This window comes from Trichophyton rubrum, assembly GCF_000151425.1.
Source record: "Trichophyton rubrum CBS 118892 genomic scaffold supercont2.1, whole genome shotgun sequence".
NCBI lineage: Eukaryota > Fungi > Ascomycota > Eurotiomycetes > Onygenales > Arthrodermataceae > Trichophyton > Trichophyton rubrum.
The window spans coordinates 3,581,400-3,598,437 of NW_003456428.1; the positions used below are offsets into that span (position 1 = coordinate 3,581,400).

The window sequence follows — 17,038 nt, forward strand, 5'->3', positions numbered from 1 at the left end:
TTGCGTGTTACTTCGCTGTCTGCGGTTCAACTAACTACAGTACTCTCAGACGCCACCGGCTAGCTCTCTCTCTTGACATCACCACTACGGAGTACCAGCAGCAGCCAGCAACGGCTCGGCATCGACACCAGTGGAGGAGCAGTACCGGCAAGAGCACTAGCAGAGACGACATATATCATGATCCTCTCTATCGTATTATCAGCAGCAGCCAGACACCCCCGGCTCTGCCCAGCTAAAAACGTGGCCGGCCTCCCCACGCCCTGCATGGGATCCCCCCTTCGTCTCTCCCCCCTTCCTCCGGCACCCAGGGCAGACAGAGAGAGAGAGAGAGAGAGAGAGACGAGAGCAGGATGCCAGCAGAAAGCAGACGGCAACGGCAACGGCAACGGTTAGCAGATTAAAGGGAACGATGGCGTGGTTTGGCATGCGGCCCGCTCGTCTTCGGTAGCGCCATGGTCGTTTTCCCAAAACCAAGAGAGAGAGCTCGAGATATAAGGCTATAGTTGTGAAGACATTAAGGACGAGGGTTCGGATGCAGAGCAAAGAGAGCCCTTTTTCGATACGATGACCAGGGCCCCGTCCGGATGCAGCCCCCAGCTCATCCTCTGTCTCCTCGTTGGCTGTCCTTGTCCGGCCAGGCTGTTCTGGTGCCGTTGCAACTTGGGACTCTCTCTGTCTCTCGGGTTCCTTACGGGCAGTTTCTGCTGGCTGCTGCTGGTGCTGCTGCAGGTGCTGGGCCCCCCTGGCGAGCTTGTGGGCGTTGGCTGACAGAAAGAGCAGTGAAACGATGCATCTGTTTCATCATCCACTCTCTACGAGAACGGGCAGATACGCTGGTCCGCGGTCGGTTCGGTCATTCTTCTGTTCCTCTCTCGCTCGCTCGCTCACTCGCCGGTGCCTCGATCCTTATTTCCGGTGGCGTTGGAATACTACTACTATACTCCGTACTACTAGCAGAGTAGCCAGTCACGTACACCCGGAACTAACCATCTAGCCCATACATCTGCTTCTTCCTCCTTGGTCTGCGTCCCGTCTGCTGCAAAAGATATATCCTCGGTATCTCTCGGTTTTGGGGGGTCCTCATCGAAAGATCTGCTACTTCAGTCAGCGTTACTCTTTACTACTAGCGCAAAGGCTAGCCCTCCCGTTGAATTAAGAAAGCCAATTATTAAACTTAGCGACGGTTTCTGCAGCCTTTCCTTGTTGCTTTTTTCTTTTCTTCTTCTCCCTTTTCGCCCGCCTTCGATCGTTTCTTTGGTGAATAATGAGAGTGACATGATACGGAGTAGGCATCTTTGAAAGCTGGAGGTTGAACGTTGTCCAGCTCAGTTTGGGTCCATGACCCCTGGGGGGCCGCCAGAGGAGAAGGGAATTCCCCTGAACTTCAACTCCATCATCTCCGATGCCTGTCTCATCACATCGCTTGCCTTTGCAACAGACCAACGGAGTACGGCTAGGGCAAGTGTGTGTTGCCTTCGAGAGAGGCGGAGGAGCACGGATGGTGCGGCCTGGCAGCCGGCTCGCTGGGCTGGGCTATCTGGCTGGCTGGCTGGTCCATGGCTTACGATGCTTGTTTGGATGGAGCACTATGTCCTGCAAGTCTCAAGGTTCGGTGGAGCTGGGCCAGGGAGCGAGGGCTGGAGATGTCGTTCTCCTTCTCTTTCTCACTTGATGAGAGATGAGAGTGGAGTTTGCCTTCTGGCTGGCAGAGGGGAGGCTGAGAGCTTAGCCAGCCCGGAGCATGGAGTTGAACCCAAGATATACCTCCTGCGCATCATCATCACCATTATTATTATTATTATTATTATTATTATCATTATCAATATATCATATCGTATCATTGTATCGATATGATCGAGGACGAAAACGAAGCAACTAATACATCCATGTCATGCTCACTTCGTCACTCACCCGTTGTTCCTTTTTTTTTATCCCTTTGCCCATCCTTCTTCTGCCTTCTTCCCCAGCTCACAACCCGTCGGCGTCCGTCGTGTGACAGAATCAAGGATTCTTTTCGTATCCCTTTTTTTCTTTATAGATGTCTGCATATCTACAGAGATCTTCGATCACTAACGACGCATCTCACAGACAACCGCGGAATTCATCACCGTAAAGAGCCATTTCTCCTTTGAGCATGCTTTTCGCCATCGCCTCCCCAGGAAATGGCTTTTTGCTTGACAGATACAAGACATTCTCAGGCTATTCTTGACTTCACTTCCGCGTGTTCAGCTTCACATGGAAGCTGGTGGTTTGAGGTTTATGCTGTGTAGCCTTGGTATGCTTCCCTTGCATACGAACGAAGTCTGATGGGCCGGACGATACCCCAAGTTGGGTACATGGGCTGTATCCAACATCCAGGACCTCGGAGTACTCCATTTCTATACATCAAGTTTCCACAGAACGGAGCCGCGCTATCTTCTTGGTTTGGCTGCAAGCCTGACTTGAGAGATCACCTCCAACCTGCCAACTCTACTACTGGTCCCAAAGAAACAACGTCAGAGAATAAACAGATAACGAAGTGAGAAAAAGCAAAATAATGAACGAAAAAAAGCAACGAAAAAGCATATAATATATCTCAAAATGGCTTTTTACTTTAATTTTGTTTTTGTTTTCTTGCGCAGGTGGCAATCCCCGTGCAGATCAATTTATCCTCCATACCTTTCCTTCTTTTTTCCAATCTGTCTCTCCACTGAACTCATCTAAAATGGGGGTTCGAGAGACCAGCTGGGAGAAGATCTCTTGCTCTCCGTTCAACTCCTGGTGCCCTCTCCTCCACCCCCCTCCCCTCCATAAACATGGTTAAAGGTTACGGTTGCGGGACGATAGCCCGCCAATACATGGACAGGACAGGGGACGACATCTGCTCGTTTCTTCCGTATACAAATACCCGCATGTGAATACACCTCTACCCTAGTTCCCAGCGGGGAAGGGAGGCAAGAAGCCATCCAACAGGACTTCCATTTGCAAGTCTGGTTCACTGCGTATAAAGTACCTCGTAAATCGGGGTCTTAGGAGTCGTGCTAAGACAAACGGTGTATATATATGGCCTCCTTCAGTACTACAAGGAAAAGGAATACTACTCAGTCAAAACTAATCAGGTTTTGAATGAGCGATATTTATCGATAATCCCCCCAACCCGCTTATCGCGCCTATTTCACTATACGTCACATCTGATGAGACATGCTTACGCTCCTTGGCCTCCAGCTTATATGGCTGGCAAGTGTGAACTCAGAAGAACCAAAGAGGATAGGACACTGAGAGCTGCCGTGCAGGTTAACAGCCCCAGACCCTTGCTGTCCCTGGTTCTCAGCAACGTTAAACATCCTCCAACGCATGAAGAACTTCACTCTGAGGGAACACCAGGATATCTTTGAGGTAAATGGGCCGATTGGTCTCCATTGCTGTATTGTATCAATGCTGCTGGACTTTTAATTCTCCCAATCTTCGCGGATTCTTACCAAATGGGACAGCTTAGGGGATTTGTGGGTTTAGATTGGTTTATACCACGCACTGGAAGTCCTGTTGAAGCTACTGCCATGGACGTTTCCAGTTGGTATCAGTCTATCAGCGTGAAGGCTGCCCAGCTCTGTCACGATATACACGAGCACACCTACTCGACGGATCGATAGAAGGCAAAATCCTCATTGATCCAGTGGTTCATGTCAACAATCAGTATATGTATACTTCCACCGGCAATTACGCAGTACGTATTGTATCTTGGCCCTTCCTGGATGTACATAGTTGGAACAATCTGACGTGTGTGGAAAGATGATCGAAATGAAGGTAACTACACTTTGTGGCGAAGCCTCTAATCAAGAATAGGCCCCGAAGGTATGTACCTGGCCTTTAACCGAGCATGTGAAGGTGGCTGAGATTCTCTATCAGCTACCAGTGTTGTGTTGTTTGTAGGGCGTACAGATGTGGTACCAAGTCATCAAACTTGGTGACATGGGAGGTTCGACCATACGGGGACTGCAAAGTGAATCCGGGATGAGGGCTGAATATTGCCTAGCTTCAATTAATAATTATGGAGAAGAAGAGTTGATACTCAACGCCCCAAAGCAGGGATTGAAATGATATTGGTAGACACGACATCACACCTTCTCTATCATCAGTATGACTATTTTGGAGATGGAACGTATATGCACAAAAGGCGTCGAAGGCGTCCTTATTTACGAGTATTTTACTTCTGACTAACTACGGAGTAACTATTTAAGGCAGTTTTCCAGAATCGTCCTAAGCATGTATTTGCTTTTAAAGCCACACGGCGTTGTTGCCAACTAGGCTAGCTAACTAGTCAACTAACTTTGTGGAGAGAGAGGCGTGTACGATATGCGATCCCGATGGAGGAGGTCAACGCATTGCGATTGGCAAAGCCCAAAAAGCATAACATCGGCCCGCGAGGCACCAAGAGGGCTTGGAGCCGCCAGCCCATTCGATAGTATTCTTTAGACACCTTTTGCCTTTTCGTACTATAGCCCCTTCGGCCCATATCGACGAACAACTCTGTTCGTTCCGTTGCACGGGCACCTTTGGAGACTTTTTTTTGTCTTGCCTCTTCCCGTTGTCTTGGTCTTGGTGACTGTTTCTTCTTTTCACTTTGCCTTTGCTGACGACCAATTAGCTGTCCAATGCACCATCTGGTGGTGGCGCTGGCGACATCAGAGGTCTTGTGAATTTCCCGGATTGGCTGCGGTAAACTCAGAGAGGTGTCTCTGTTTAGCACAAGAGGATCAGATAACGTCTGTGACACATCGAGTATGCATGCTCTGAAACGTCATCCTGTTAACCGATAGTTGATTCCTCCGTATACGATTACGACAAGGAGTGCTCGTTCTCTTGTCTGAGCGAGGCCTTCTCGTTAATTCGCGATCACCCTTTCTTTGGCTATTCTCTTTGATCAGTGTTGATCGAACGCCTTGCTTCCTGCCCAAATCCTCCCCTTGTTGGCATCTTGGTACCCAAGACAAACGATAATCTTCGCTAGGATTACCTTTTTCACTCACCAGTGCTTGGACATCTCAAAGTATAAGATATTCTTCTTCTTCTTCTTTTTTTTTTTTTTTTTTTTTTTTTTCAAAGAGCTGGCGAAAGAAAGGATAGGGGTATGAAGAGGTTCAAGCCCTCGTTTCGTAACTAGGGGACGCTATTCTGCCTTTAGCTTCAGATCTGTCTAGACTCTGAGAAGTATCAAGGTTAAGGTCCCAAGGGAATGCACGGATTCGATTCCATCAGCCTGAACCAAAAAAAAATCGTGCTGGCAAGGCTTCAGCGATGACTCTTTTTCTTCCGCAGCTTTCACCGGGTATAGCCATCTCATTCCTTGGAAGATTCCTCGGCAGCGGAGCATATATTATGTAAAAATTACTCGCAATTACGGCTCACAACCCTGCGTCGGCGTTCGTGGCAGGGTACAAGAAGGTTGAACTGGGGTTATGATGGCCAAAATCTCTGTCAATCCCCGCGCTGGAGGCGAGGATCTAGGGGAGAGCGAAGGAGCTTCTCGGCTAAACTGTAGGTGCTGGAGGCGTAATATGATGGGTGGGCATTGTTTACTATCCGCTTCACGAAACATTCATCAACCATAACAACCATGCAAGGACTAGAGCGAGATTTTTCCGCTACTCAATCATTCTCACTTGGTAGTGAGCCACCAGAAGCGCCCAAATTGAGATCAAGGCATAGTAAGGATGATCAAGGTAAGGATGATGCACTCAACCTTCAATGCAATATCTGCGCAGGAACCCATCACTTCAACCTTCAGCAAGGAGGTAAAGGGGAGAAAACGGTAGTTCGGCCGGGACCGCATGAACATCATCGGGTGATTATTTAACGACTTATGATCTGGCTGCAGTTTGACGTTTGCTGAGTATCAGATAGAGTCCATCTTCATCTTGCATATCGAGAGTCCACGGCTGAGCCTCGTGTGGCTTTAGCATGGGTAATTTGTGTGTCGGCTCTTTGCTCTTTCCAGACGAACCCGAAATTATCAATCGCCCTGTTAATGCTCTGAAAAGAGGCCTAGGAGTATAAATACGGCGGCAATTCTGAATTTTATCCTGGGATAATCCGGGAATCAGCATGGCGTAGGAGTAGTCGCCTAGTGTTTATTATGGAATGCCTCGATGGATGTTAATCCAGCTCAGGTAAATTTGAAAAGGTTCAAAATTTTAGGAATATTGTTTGGGGAATATTGGACAGACTAGCCAATGGATACACATCAGCTAGCGTAAGCAAACCTGAAAGCTGTGACGGAAGGCTGCTGGTTAGATGACGATTCCAGGGACGGGTGTTGCTGAAGTGCATAGATAAATGAAGTCTGTGCTGCCGTCCATCTGGCTAAAGCATATTCGCATATTATTCGATATACTCTAGCAGTAAGGGAGGGGAAGTCGGAAAAGAGTGATGATGCGTGGCTGATCTATCTCAAAATTCTGTAGCTTAGGTATCAATAGTCGCCCTCGTCAGACCACACGAAGATCGAGGGCTTGCATAGTTCCTACGAGAATCGTACCGTGTTCGTCTGATCTGCCCTAACTTCCAAAGCACTTGACCTGATCTCCATGTGTTTGTCACAAGCATTCGTGTTGTCAAACCTGTTTTCAGGCACAGAGTGGTCTTTGAGATCGTCATAAGAATAGCACGGTACCCTTCCGAGATCACTGTGACCATGTCAGCTAGAGACCTGAGCTCCCTAAATGTTGGGATTTGCAGAGTTGGTCACACCGACAGCCGTGCCATTTACCACCAGCAAGCTGTCAGGCACGGAGTATTTTGTTCAATATATGAAACTCGTTTTGATACAGAGTTATGTAATGCAATGCATATGCTGCACGCTGAATCATATCCTTGCTCACAGACGTTGGATGTGTAGACATTGCTTATTGGATGGAGCTCTCTCTTAGCCAGAATGATGGGGGATGTAAAGCCAATCATATCATATGTTGTGGCCAATGCGTGGCTTCACCAGATGACTCTAGCCGTTTCATCGTGGTGATGACCAAAAAGGGTCGAGGTTAAAATGGTATCCGCTACGCACGGTTTCAGATGCAACCTCTCATCATTCCCGGGAGAAAACGGCAGCTAGGTGCAAAAGGTATCAGGAAGTCTCTGGGCATAGTTGTAGAGACGGACTTCCTTGAATGTGCCGCTTGGCACCGCTTCTGGGCCTTTATGAGAGGTCTTGGGGCCAAACTACACAGCGATCCTTACAGGTTGACTCAGATTCCTGCATTTCACAGTAGAACATCGTAGGATAATCAGTTTATCTAGCCATCCAAGGAGATGCCTGGAGTACAGTTCATCTTACAAATGGTAGGGTAGTCTAGGGATTATCGCGATGTGGTTTGCAGTGTTTTTTTGTCGGTCCATTAGAGATAAGGGAGGAACCAGCCTACAAGCACTATCCCCATACCTATGGGTAGGACCTTCAGGATCGTTGATATAGATTATTAATGGGTATTTGATCAATAAATTTCATAAACTCCTATGTCCCCAGGATAAAGAAATTCCGTGTAGGGGTAGATAAGGGTTTGGACTGCTGTTCAAGTGGGTAGTAGGCAAACTTTCGAGGAGCCGGTCAATTAGACACTGGGCTGCTTATTCATATAAAAATTCGTACAGCTTCTCTTTTTTCCCGTGATTAAAACACTTGAATCACGGGGAACATGTAATGCAATGATCCTTCCATTTAGGGACGCAGTTTATCAGTTAGGGGGCGCATCCGGCCACCTTGACAGAGCTTATCGCAGTATTATCTTCAAATCCTAGATCTTCAGTCGTCCATTTCCTTTATTAATATTTTTTTTTTCAGCCTAGCGGGGGTTGTTGGAAGGGTAGAGAGGAGCTGGCAATACTGAGTATACCCCTCCGGAGTACAAGTTGAATATGCCGACTTAAGGCTGCTAGCCTTCAAATTGGCCCCATTTCCCACATAGCCCTGCATATTTAAGCGCTGAGGGCGGGAATAGGACAGGGAGCTAGTTGGGTATCTTGAGGAAATGACTCTGTAAGCTCTTCAGACCGAAACCGCGTAAACGAGGCATCGCCTTAGCGTAGACCAAGCGACCTCCTCATATGCAGGTCTAGGGTGTTATCCACAAATAGAACTGGCAAAAAAGATAGGGCAAAAGGAAAAGATTGTAATGACACATAATCAAGGAGGACCTCAGGTATCAGAACTCGATTGCAGGTCGATGCAGGCCAGGCTCAGAATGCAGCAAGGTTGGCGCAGGTTCCAGGTAGGGTCACACTGGAGACGGGTGCCTCTGTCTCCCTGCGATGCAGAATCACTTCCGGAGAGTATTTTTGGGGTGTCGGCAACATAGCTGTGTGGTTATCTTGTCGTCTAAAGTACATAAATAGTAGTCAAGATGGCAGTGCTCGATCGATCTGTCGTTGTTGTTGCTGGTGGACAGGGATGCCGAACTTTTTTAGGGTTAACTAGCGACAAGGATGACAAAGCACAGCCTCCAGAATTCTAAATATAGTTCATCCTCTTTTTCAACGTCAATTCTTCCTGCAGGGACCAAACTGGCGCAACCCCGTCACGGCGCATTGGTCACGGTGGACTAGTCGAGAGTTCTACGGAGTACTCTGTGCAGGCTGCGCTATGCCTGTGTTCCTCTGCTCAGTTATTTTGAGAAATGCCGAAAAAACAGGTGGGAGGAGGAATCCCTGCGGCGTATATTGTTATGCCCAAGCCTGTTTACCAGGCCCCCTTGAGTCCTCTCCGGGTCACTGATCCGGCTAAATGTTGATAATGCATCTTCAGATATACAGAAACTAACGTTTATATCCTTGGGATAATACCAGCCGACTGGTTGGCCGCCAAATCTGCAAGGAATATGATTACCAATGATGAAAACCGAGCTGCTTCGTTGATAATCTTCCCCACTATCCAGCTGTTCGTCAACTCCGGTCAAGGTTATTACCTTACTCTCGGCCAATAATACGGGGCCTCAGTGCTCAGTGTACATACGATAAATTTTAATAGCCGCTTGTTTCATGCACTACACCTGGGGCAGCTCCCGTTCCAGGTTCATCGTGTTCCCCCAATAACTAAAAAGCGATTGTCTTTGCAGATTGACGAACCGGCCAGCCTTGAGGTGGTAAACTGCTATCGCGGCAGATAATTTAAAAATCTTTCATCATGGGATGAGTACGGTACCCTGATCCGACACTCCCTGTCTAGTACCTATCCTACAGGCAGATTCTGCGTTTTATCGTCAATATCAAGTGCCTTAAGGAGAAGCAGACAGTCAAGTCTTTTGAAGCGACTTCTTGGCTTTTGGTCTACCGATATTTTTCAACGGTCTATTGACAGGGATAGCCTTAAGACCTCCAAGCCCAAGCAAATAACTGCGCCTTCAGTTCCATTAACAAGCTGGTGTGATTTTCCATTAATATGTTAATACTGTGAATGTGCATGTATTCCGGGTTGACCCTAGGCCAGACCAAGGGTTTCTCTAGTGGACTAAGAGGAACCCTCAACCCCCATTTTCCTCTTTCTTTTTTTCTCTCTTTTACTCTGTCACGCCCCCCGGCTGCGGTGGCTAGAAACCCTGTTCCGAATTGAAGCCCGCGGTACGTGTAGAATTTCACTACCGCTGAAAGCCCATTGGACGATGACTCGAGTCTGCTGCTCCGGCCTGTGGGAGATCTCTTAGTGGTTGACAAAGCTTCCAGGATTGCACAGATGCAGATAAGTATCGAATGGACATGGGTTATATCGCTCGAAGGATGCAACCCTGTCTTGATCTGAAGGCTCCTCTAGATTTAAGATGGACTTGCTCTCCCAAGAATTCAAGAATCATCATCGTATTCCATCTCTGGCTCTTAGCACTCTGTTCGTCCTTCACCCTAAGGTCAAGACAGTTGATCAATCCGGATTGAACAATATTATTTAATTCCTACCCTTTCTTACCGCCTGCCTTCATCTATCAACAGGCCACCACTGTGACCATGGCATTCTATGAAGCGTTGCCATCACTACCTAACATCAACACCTATGCCTACCCTATCGCCCCGCAGCCATATGAAAGCCAGTCCGAGTCATACTCCGAATCCTCTAGCCCGGATACATATGTAAGTAAGCTCGATTTCTCATATTGGCGGCATATAACATGTTTAACTGCGTTGTAGCATATGAGACAAAGCGTCAGCCCTTCTGAACCCTCTCCCTACGTGATTTCGTACGGGAGCCCTCAAATTCCATTCTACCCAGCACAGGAGAAGATTCCGCTGGAATACATCGACTCCACTTCACTAGACAATGGAGATCAAAGGGAGCGAAGGTCAACTCAAAAGGGCCCTGTCACTTCCATGCACTTAGTTAGTCGAAACATATACACTTGCTACATATATACCCATTTTCCTAACATGCTATACAGAGACGTCGAGCACAAAACCGTGCTTCTCAACGGGCATTTAGAGAACGCAAGGAGAAACACGTCAAGGGCCTTGAAAGCCAGCTACATGCCCTCCATGAGCAGCACCAGAGTCTTCTTCAGTCGTACAATTCCCAGGCCAACGAAGTCGAAAGCCTAAGAAAGAAAGTCCAGGAGTTGATGAAATTACCAAATAATGTGCATAATGTGCAATTTACCGATCCTTCCACGTCCCCCGTTTGCACAAGCAGCGCCAGTGCCAGCCAGGTTTTCACCACACCAAACAAGTACGAAATAGCTACCTTCCCAGCGAGTTCATACCCAACTCCTACTCCTGAGCCGTACTACGACAAATCAATCCATACCACCGTTGCGTGAGGGCATCGGTTCCTGGAAATAATTTCACTAATTGGCCACCATTGATGCAAATACAGTACCACTCCCCCGCTTACTTAATTTCTACATTCCTTTTTCCTTTCATGGGGCCGGCAAAAATACCCAGTAGGAATAATTTCACTTCTTCCGCTCCTTTACCGCCTGTGTCACGGTTTCATTATATATCTTTCATACACTCCTTACCAGCTAATTTTGACCCCTTTATATCTGGCACCTTAATGTTTGAGCTCCCTGGTCTGAGTTCTCTTTCCCGAAAGCTAAGCTTAATTAAATCCTTCTCTTTCTTATCCTCTGCGTTTTTCTGGGTGCCTTTGTGTTTTCACCAATCGAGGGCGGAAGAAGTTGCTAGACAGTTACTGTATATAATACTAGTGAAGTGTCCATTACTGTTAAACTGCCGATGGAAGCTTGACATAATACATAGGCAGGTTCAATGCTCACACGATTTTATTCGCCACATTGAGAACTAGTATTGGAAAATCTGCATTGCAGCCGTAGTAGTATCCTCTTTGTGAGAATTCTGTTGCTTCTTGGCCACAACTGCAAGTTGTCGGCCGTATCCATTACAATGTAGTTGGAGGAGAGCTGCAAGTAGCCGCCAACATTTCTTTGCAGGAAGTGATATAATCGTCATGGCCAGGGATGATATGTACAGTGATTTGAAAGTCGTGGGCATATCCTCTGGTAATTGCGTTTTGGTTTTGGATCGTATCCTAGGCTCAGGATGGCACCCAGACGTAAACTGTAGTCCGCATCCCCAGCCAATAGCATATCCCAGTAGAAATTGCGGTTGTTTCGTCGTAATTATTCCTGTGTCAATTGACGAAAATCACACTTCGCACAAGCGTGCTAGGTGATGCTCCAAGACACATGCACTCCGCCTAGTATGTGAAATTTTCTCCAACTGCCAGAATTACCATCTCCAGGAGAAGATGATCAAGAGCTTCCGTATAGTTACCTGCAAGCAGTGCAGGGTCTCAGATGTATATGTGTGGGAAGCACCTGTATGTATCAGTGAACAGGATCAATTTTGGCCCCCCTCCCCAGCTTCCACCATGGTCCCTGTGACCTCCAAGCCAGGGGTTGGGATTATCACGACATGTGGTATAAGGCCACAGAGCCAACATCAATTATTCCTTGCTTATCCCGGGGCTTCGAGGGGTGTATCCTGTTCCATCCCGCTCGCCTTGTCCTTGTTGCTGCGGGTGCTGATGGATGCTGATGGATGCTGAAGTTTCACCAGCTGTTTGCCTCAAAGAGAAAATACTCGCTTAGCTAACACAAGTACATTATATAAGCAATTATTTGTCATCATACACGTGACTATAAAAGAGGCCATGGCGGGGCTTTCCCAAGGTTCGAAAAAAAAAAATTAAAAAAAAAAAAAAGGGATTAACTCCTCTATATTATTGTATGGGAGTTCTTCACCTTCACCATAAAACATTGCAACTTGCACGTCTATCTTTAAAGATACCATCCAGCCGCTCGCTGCCTCCGACTCTCTGCAGGTTTAAACCTAAATCTTTATCTCATCACACTGTTAGAACGCCGCATAACTCCAATTCCACCGCAAAGATGAGCGAGATCACCCACCCCACCATTAAGGGTATGTGTTAAAACAGTACAGATATTCAGACCCCTAATCACAAGACACAGAGCTATCTCTTTCATTTATTCCAATTTTATGTTAATTTGCTAATTGTAATGGATTCTTGCCTCTATAGATGGATGGTTTTCTGAAGTCTCCGACATGTGGCCTGGTCAGGCCATGAACCTCCGGGTCAACCAGATTCTTCACCATGAGAAGTCCGATTACCAAGACGTCCTTGTCTTCGAGAGCAGTGACCACGGCACTGTTTTGGTCCTGGATAATGTTATCCAGTGCACTGAGCGAGACGAGTTTTCGTGCGTTGTACCGTCTACAATGGTTTTTAAATGAAGTTTTGCTGATATTAGGGGCAACAGTTACCAGGAGATGATCACCCACCTCGCCATGAACTCCCACCCCAACCCCAAGAAAGTGCTTGTTATCGGTGGAGGAGACGGCGGTGTCCTTCGAGAGATTGTCAAGCACGACACTGTCGAAGAAGCCGTGCTCTGTGATATTGACGAGGTTAGTTACCCCGCCATATTAAATTGCCCCTCAATTGACTGGCTCAATTGACACTGAAAATAAACATCACAGGCCGTCATCCGAGTGTCTAAGAAATACCTCCCCGGAATGAGCGTTGGATTCCAGCACCCCAACGCCAAGGTCTATGTCCGTGACGGTTTCAAGTTCCTCGAGGAACAGAAGAACCAATTCGACGTTATTATCACAGATAGCTCCGACCCCGAGGGCCCAGCCGAGGTTCTATTCCAGAAGCCATACTTCGAGCTTCTATATGGCGCTCTCCGTGAAGGAGGTGTCATTAGTACTCAAGGTTGTTCGTCGCCTCTCCGTCCTTTACTAGTCTCGTTTGCCCTCTGCTTTCATACACTTCTTTTGCGCTTCGGATTGAGGCGGTATCCTGACTTTATTCTGCATTTCAGGTTACACTTCGCCCGATCCCTTTGTCGACTTCTATTTCACTCTTTTCTTTTACAAAGAAAGTAATTTCCTCCCTAATTACAGACCAGGCTAACCATACAAACCATTTTACTTCCCGAGTATCTCACTAGGGAAGTAAACATGTGTGCTTTCTACCTTTAGCTGAAAACCAATGGCTCCACCTCTCCATGATCACCGAGCTGAAGAAGCTCATGCGTGAGGTTTTCCCCGTCGTCGAGTACGCATACACCACTATCCCAACTTATCCATCAGGTCAGATTGGCTTCTTAGTCGCCTGCAAGGATGCAGAACGCAACGTCCGCGAGCCCCTTCGCAAGTGGAGCAGAGAAGAGGAGGATAAACTCTGCAGATACTACAACCAAGAAATCCACCGTGCTAGCTTCATTCTTCCCAACTTTGCTCGAAAGGCCCTCGAATAAATGCGTCGACTGGGTCTCTAGTTAAGTTTTAACTGATAAACGGGTTGATATTCCTTTTTGTCTATCTTTCCTCCCAAGGTTTCGTTAACATCGGAATAAATTGGGTTAAAGGGCCAACCAAAGTTAATTGAGGGGTGGTGTGCCTCGGAGGTACTTGGTTATAGCTAGAATTGAACGCCCGCTTGTTGCATGGGCTAGGAGATTCGGGAGAACAAATTCATTGGGAAGAAGGCAGATATTACCTTAGATTAACACTGCAAACAATATGATCTACGATTCTCTACACTTACTCGGCTGTAAAATGAACGGAAATCATTATATATTCAATTTTTCTCGTCTGATCATGAAAAAGGGGGCAACTAAACCGATAAGGCGGTATGACTCTAGCTGATGGAGGAAAAAGTAGTAAGAAAACCTCTTTCGTTAACTAGTTAACAGGGCCCCTGCCCTCTTTAACTCTTGTAAATGAAATATGAGTAAGTGAGGAGACTTCTAAGAAGAAACAAGAGAGGCGCCCGAAAAATCGCGTGCGATTGTCTTAAATAAGTTGCTGGAAAGCACGGTTGATTGGGGAGCGGACAGTGACACCCTTGTAGAAATCGACTGTAGCAATAGCACGCTTGCTGATACCCTCTGGAGTGAATTCGAATTTCTAGAGGAAATTGTTAGTACAGGGAGATGGGTGAAATGATGACCAACATGGGTTAAATCTTACAGCATAGACGTCCTTGTATGGGCCAGATGCACCGAAGCGGTTGAGACCGAATTGTTCGTGCGAGTATCTCTCCCAACCAAGGGTGCTCATGACTTCGACGCTAAGAGATGGGATGCCATCTGGGATAACGCTGAGTCTGTACTCCTTGTCCTGAGTATCGAATACTTCGAAGCAGGGCATGGAGACAATGCGGGCAACAATGTTGTGCTTCTCCTTGAGGAACTTGGCAGCATCGATACAGATACCGACTTCAGATCCGGTACTGACGATGGTGATGTTAGCATTTTCGGCCTCAACAGCAACGTAACCACCCTTGAGAGCCTTCTGGATGGTAGAACCCTCGAGCTGTGGGAGGTTCTGGCGGGTAAGGGCAAGGATGGAGGGTGTGCTCTTAGCGGTAAGGGCAGAGTAGTAAGCAGCACTGGTCTCGTTGCCATCAGCTGGACGCCACACCATCAAGTTGGGGAGGGCACGGAAGTGAGCGAGGGTTTCGATGGGCTGATGTGTTGGGCCGTCTTCTCCCAACCCGATTGAGTCGTGGGTTGCGATGTAGATAACGCGAACGCCAGACAAAGCAGACAGACGGACAGCTCCGGCGGCGTAGGAGACGAAGTTGAGGAAAGTGCCAGCGGCTGGGAGCATAGTGCCGTAGGCGGCCATACCGTTCATCATGGCAGCCATGCCGTGCTCACGGACGCCATATCTGAAGTAACGGCCGGACCATTCACCAATACCAAGGCATGGTGGCTGGAAGTCAACGGCCTTCTTCCAGCGGGTGTTGTTGGATCCAGTCAAGTCAGCGGATCCGCAGACAAACTCTGGGATGACATCGTAGATCTTCTCGATCACTGCCTCGGAAAGCTTGCGGGATGCAATGGCCGGGTCACTTGGGGAGTAGACGGGCAAGCACTTCTCCCACCCCTCTGGGAGCTCACCGGACAAACGACGCTTGAGATCGGCATGCTCCTTGGGGTACTCCTGTGCGTATTTGGCAAAGAGATCGTTCCATTCCTGCTCTTTAGCGGCACCCTCAGCGGAGCGGCGGTGGTAAAGATCGTAGACTTCCTGAGGAACCACGAAAGTCTCTTCAGGGTTGAAGCCAAAGGCCTGCTTGAGCTGCTTGGTGTCATCAGCTTTAAGGGGGTTGCCGTGAACGCCGCCAGTACCCTGAAGAAGGGAGCCGAAACCGATCGTGGTAGTGATCTTGATCATGGAAGGCTTGTCGGTGACTTCCTTGGCCTTTCGGATAGCGGCCTCGATGCCCTCCAGATCATGGTTACCGTCCTTGACGTGCTGAACGTGCCATCCGTAGGACTCGAAACGAGCACAGACATCTTCGGTGAAGGCACACTTGATATCACCATCTGGTCAAAAGTTAGTAAGTGAAATTAGATCAGCACAGAGGGGAAAAAATAAAATTAAAAAAAAAAAAAAATTAAAAAATTTAAATATAGAGTGCCAGTTGCATACCAATAGAGACATGGTTGTCATCGTATAGACAGATCAGGTTGCCAAGTTTCAGATGGCCCGCAGCACTAGCAGCCTCGCTGGCAACACCCTCCATAGCACATCCATCACCAAAGATGCAGTATGTGTAGTTGTCGAACAGGTTGTATCCTGGTCTGTTGAAAACGGCAGCAGAATGAGCCTGGGCAACAGCAAGACCAACAGCATTGGCAATGCCCTGACCGAGAGGACCGGTTGTGACCTCGACGCCAGGGGTGTCGTGAGATTCGGGGTGACCGGGAGTGATACTGCCAAGTTTCTATCCGTGGCAATTAGTGACTGAACTGAAGATGAAGGAAAGCGAGGAAGTGGGCAGGGAAGGCCAAAACTAACCCTGAAGGCTTTCATATCATCCATGGACAGGGCATATCCAAAAAGGTGGAGGAGGGTATATTGTAGAACACAGGCGTGTCCATTTCTATGGTCACCACGTTAGCTGCCATCCTGCTTCCAACTCCCACCAATTGACGGCCAGTCTCTCCGATAAAGGTGCATGAAGGGAGGCTTGACGTACGAGAGAACGAAACGATCTCGGTTGGGCCAGTGTGGGTTCTTTGGGTTGAAGTGCATGAACTTGTTGAACAGGACATGGGACGTCGGAGCAAGTCCCATAGGTGCTCCGGGATGCCCGGAGTTGGGGACTGCGGTCGCATCGACCTGGAAAAGGATCAATTAGCATTAATTCGACGTCTTCTTGGTGGTGAAGTGCTCTGGAAGGACTAGAAGGGCTGGAGGGGCTTGGATGGTCTCTGCTCTCAGGGTCTCTCGCTATCAGGCCGATGCGGGGTGCCATAGCCCGTCAATCAAGCGCCAAAACGAAGACCAAGAGCCCATGTCTCCAGGCAGAAATCTTTGTATCTCGAGTAGAGTGTACTCACAGCGAGGGTACGGATGGTGTTGATGGCCTTCTGGTCAACTTCTGAGTATCCCATGATGGCGAGTGTGTGTATCGAACTGCTCTATGCGGGGTAGGATATAGCGGGTGTTCAGAGGCGGCTGCGGTACGAGCTTTGAAGCTGAAATCGACGAAGACTAACGAAGGTGAAGAAGAAGCTGGATATCC

The 17,038-nt window shown here is 47.9% G+C and overlaps 3 protein-coding genes across 12 annotated transcripts; 2 read left to right on the top strand and 1 right to left on the bottom strand.

Moving 5' to 3' along the window:
• The first annotated feature begins 5,413 nt into the window (after positions 1–5,413).
• TERG_01357 (uncharacterized protein) lies at positions 5,414–10,882 on the top strand. The gene has a single exon (XM_047747750.1). The coding sequence runs from the start codon at positions 10,147–10,149 to the stop codon at positions 10,546–10,548; it is 402 nt and encodes a 133-aa protein (XP_047603714.1). The 5' UTR covers positions 5,414–10,146; the 3' UTR covers positions 10,549–10,882.
• Positions 10,883–12,197: 1,315 nt separating this feature from the next.
• Positions 12,198–13,754, top strand: TERG_01358 (spermidine synthase; the record flags this gene model as incomplete). Of its 3 annotated transcripts, XM_047747751.1 has the most annotated exons (5): positions 12,198–12,390; positions 12,509–12,689; positions 12,750–12,897; positions 12,970–13,207; positions 13,477–13,754. In XM_047747751.1, 5 exons carry the CDS (start codon positions 12,198–12,200, stop codon positions 13,752–13,754), a joined length of 1,038 nt encoding a protein of 345 aa, XP_047603715.1. The 3 variants fall into 3 exon arrangements, with proteins under 3 accessions (XP_047603715.1, XP_047605391.1, XP_047605392.1); XM_047749270.1 differs by lacking the exon at positions 13,477–13,754 and having other exon boundaries at positions 12,970–13,380; XM_047749271.1 differs by lacking the exons at positions 12,198–12,390; positions 12,509–12,689 and having other exon boundaries at positions 12,760–12,897.
• Positions 13,755–14,292: 538 nt separating this feature from the next.
• On the bottom strand, positions 14,293–16,907 carry TERG_01359 (transketolase; the record flags this gene model as incomplete). 8 transcript variants are annotated; one of them, XM_003239330.1, is made up of 6 exons in its annotated part: positions 14,293–14,406; positions 14,470–15,833; positions 15,940–16,234; positions 16,309–16,393; positions 16,490–16,632; positions 16,854–16,907. In XM_003239330.1, the coding sequence occupies 6 exons, from the start codon at positions 16,905–16,907 to the stop codon at positions 14,293–14,295; spliced, it is 2,055 nt and encodes a 684-aa protein (XP_003239378.1). The 8 variants fall into 8 exon arrangements, with proteins under 8 accessions (XP_003239378.1, XP_047605394.1, XP_047605396.1 ...); XM_047749273.1 differs by lacking the exon at positions 16,854–16,907 and having other exon boundaries at positions 16,490–16,587; XM_047749272.1 differs by lacking the exon at positions 14,293–14,406 and having other exon boundaries at positions 14,407–15,833.
• Positions 16,908–17,038: the final 131 nt, after the last annotated feature.

Excerpts from the sequence above, each read along its gene's own strand:
- TERG_01357 (XM_047747750.1), top strand. The coding sequence starts at position 10,147 with ATGAGACAAAGCGTCAGCCCTTCTGAACCCTCTCCCTACGTGATTTCG.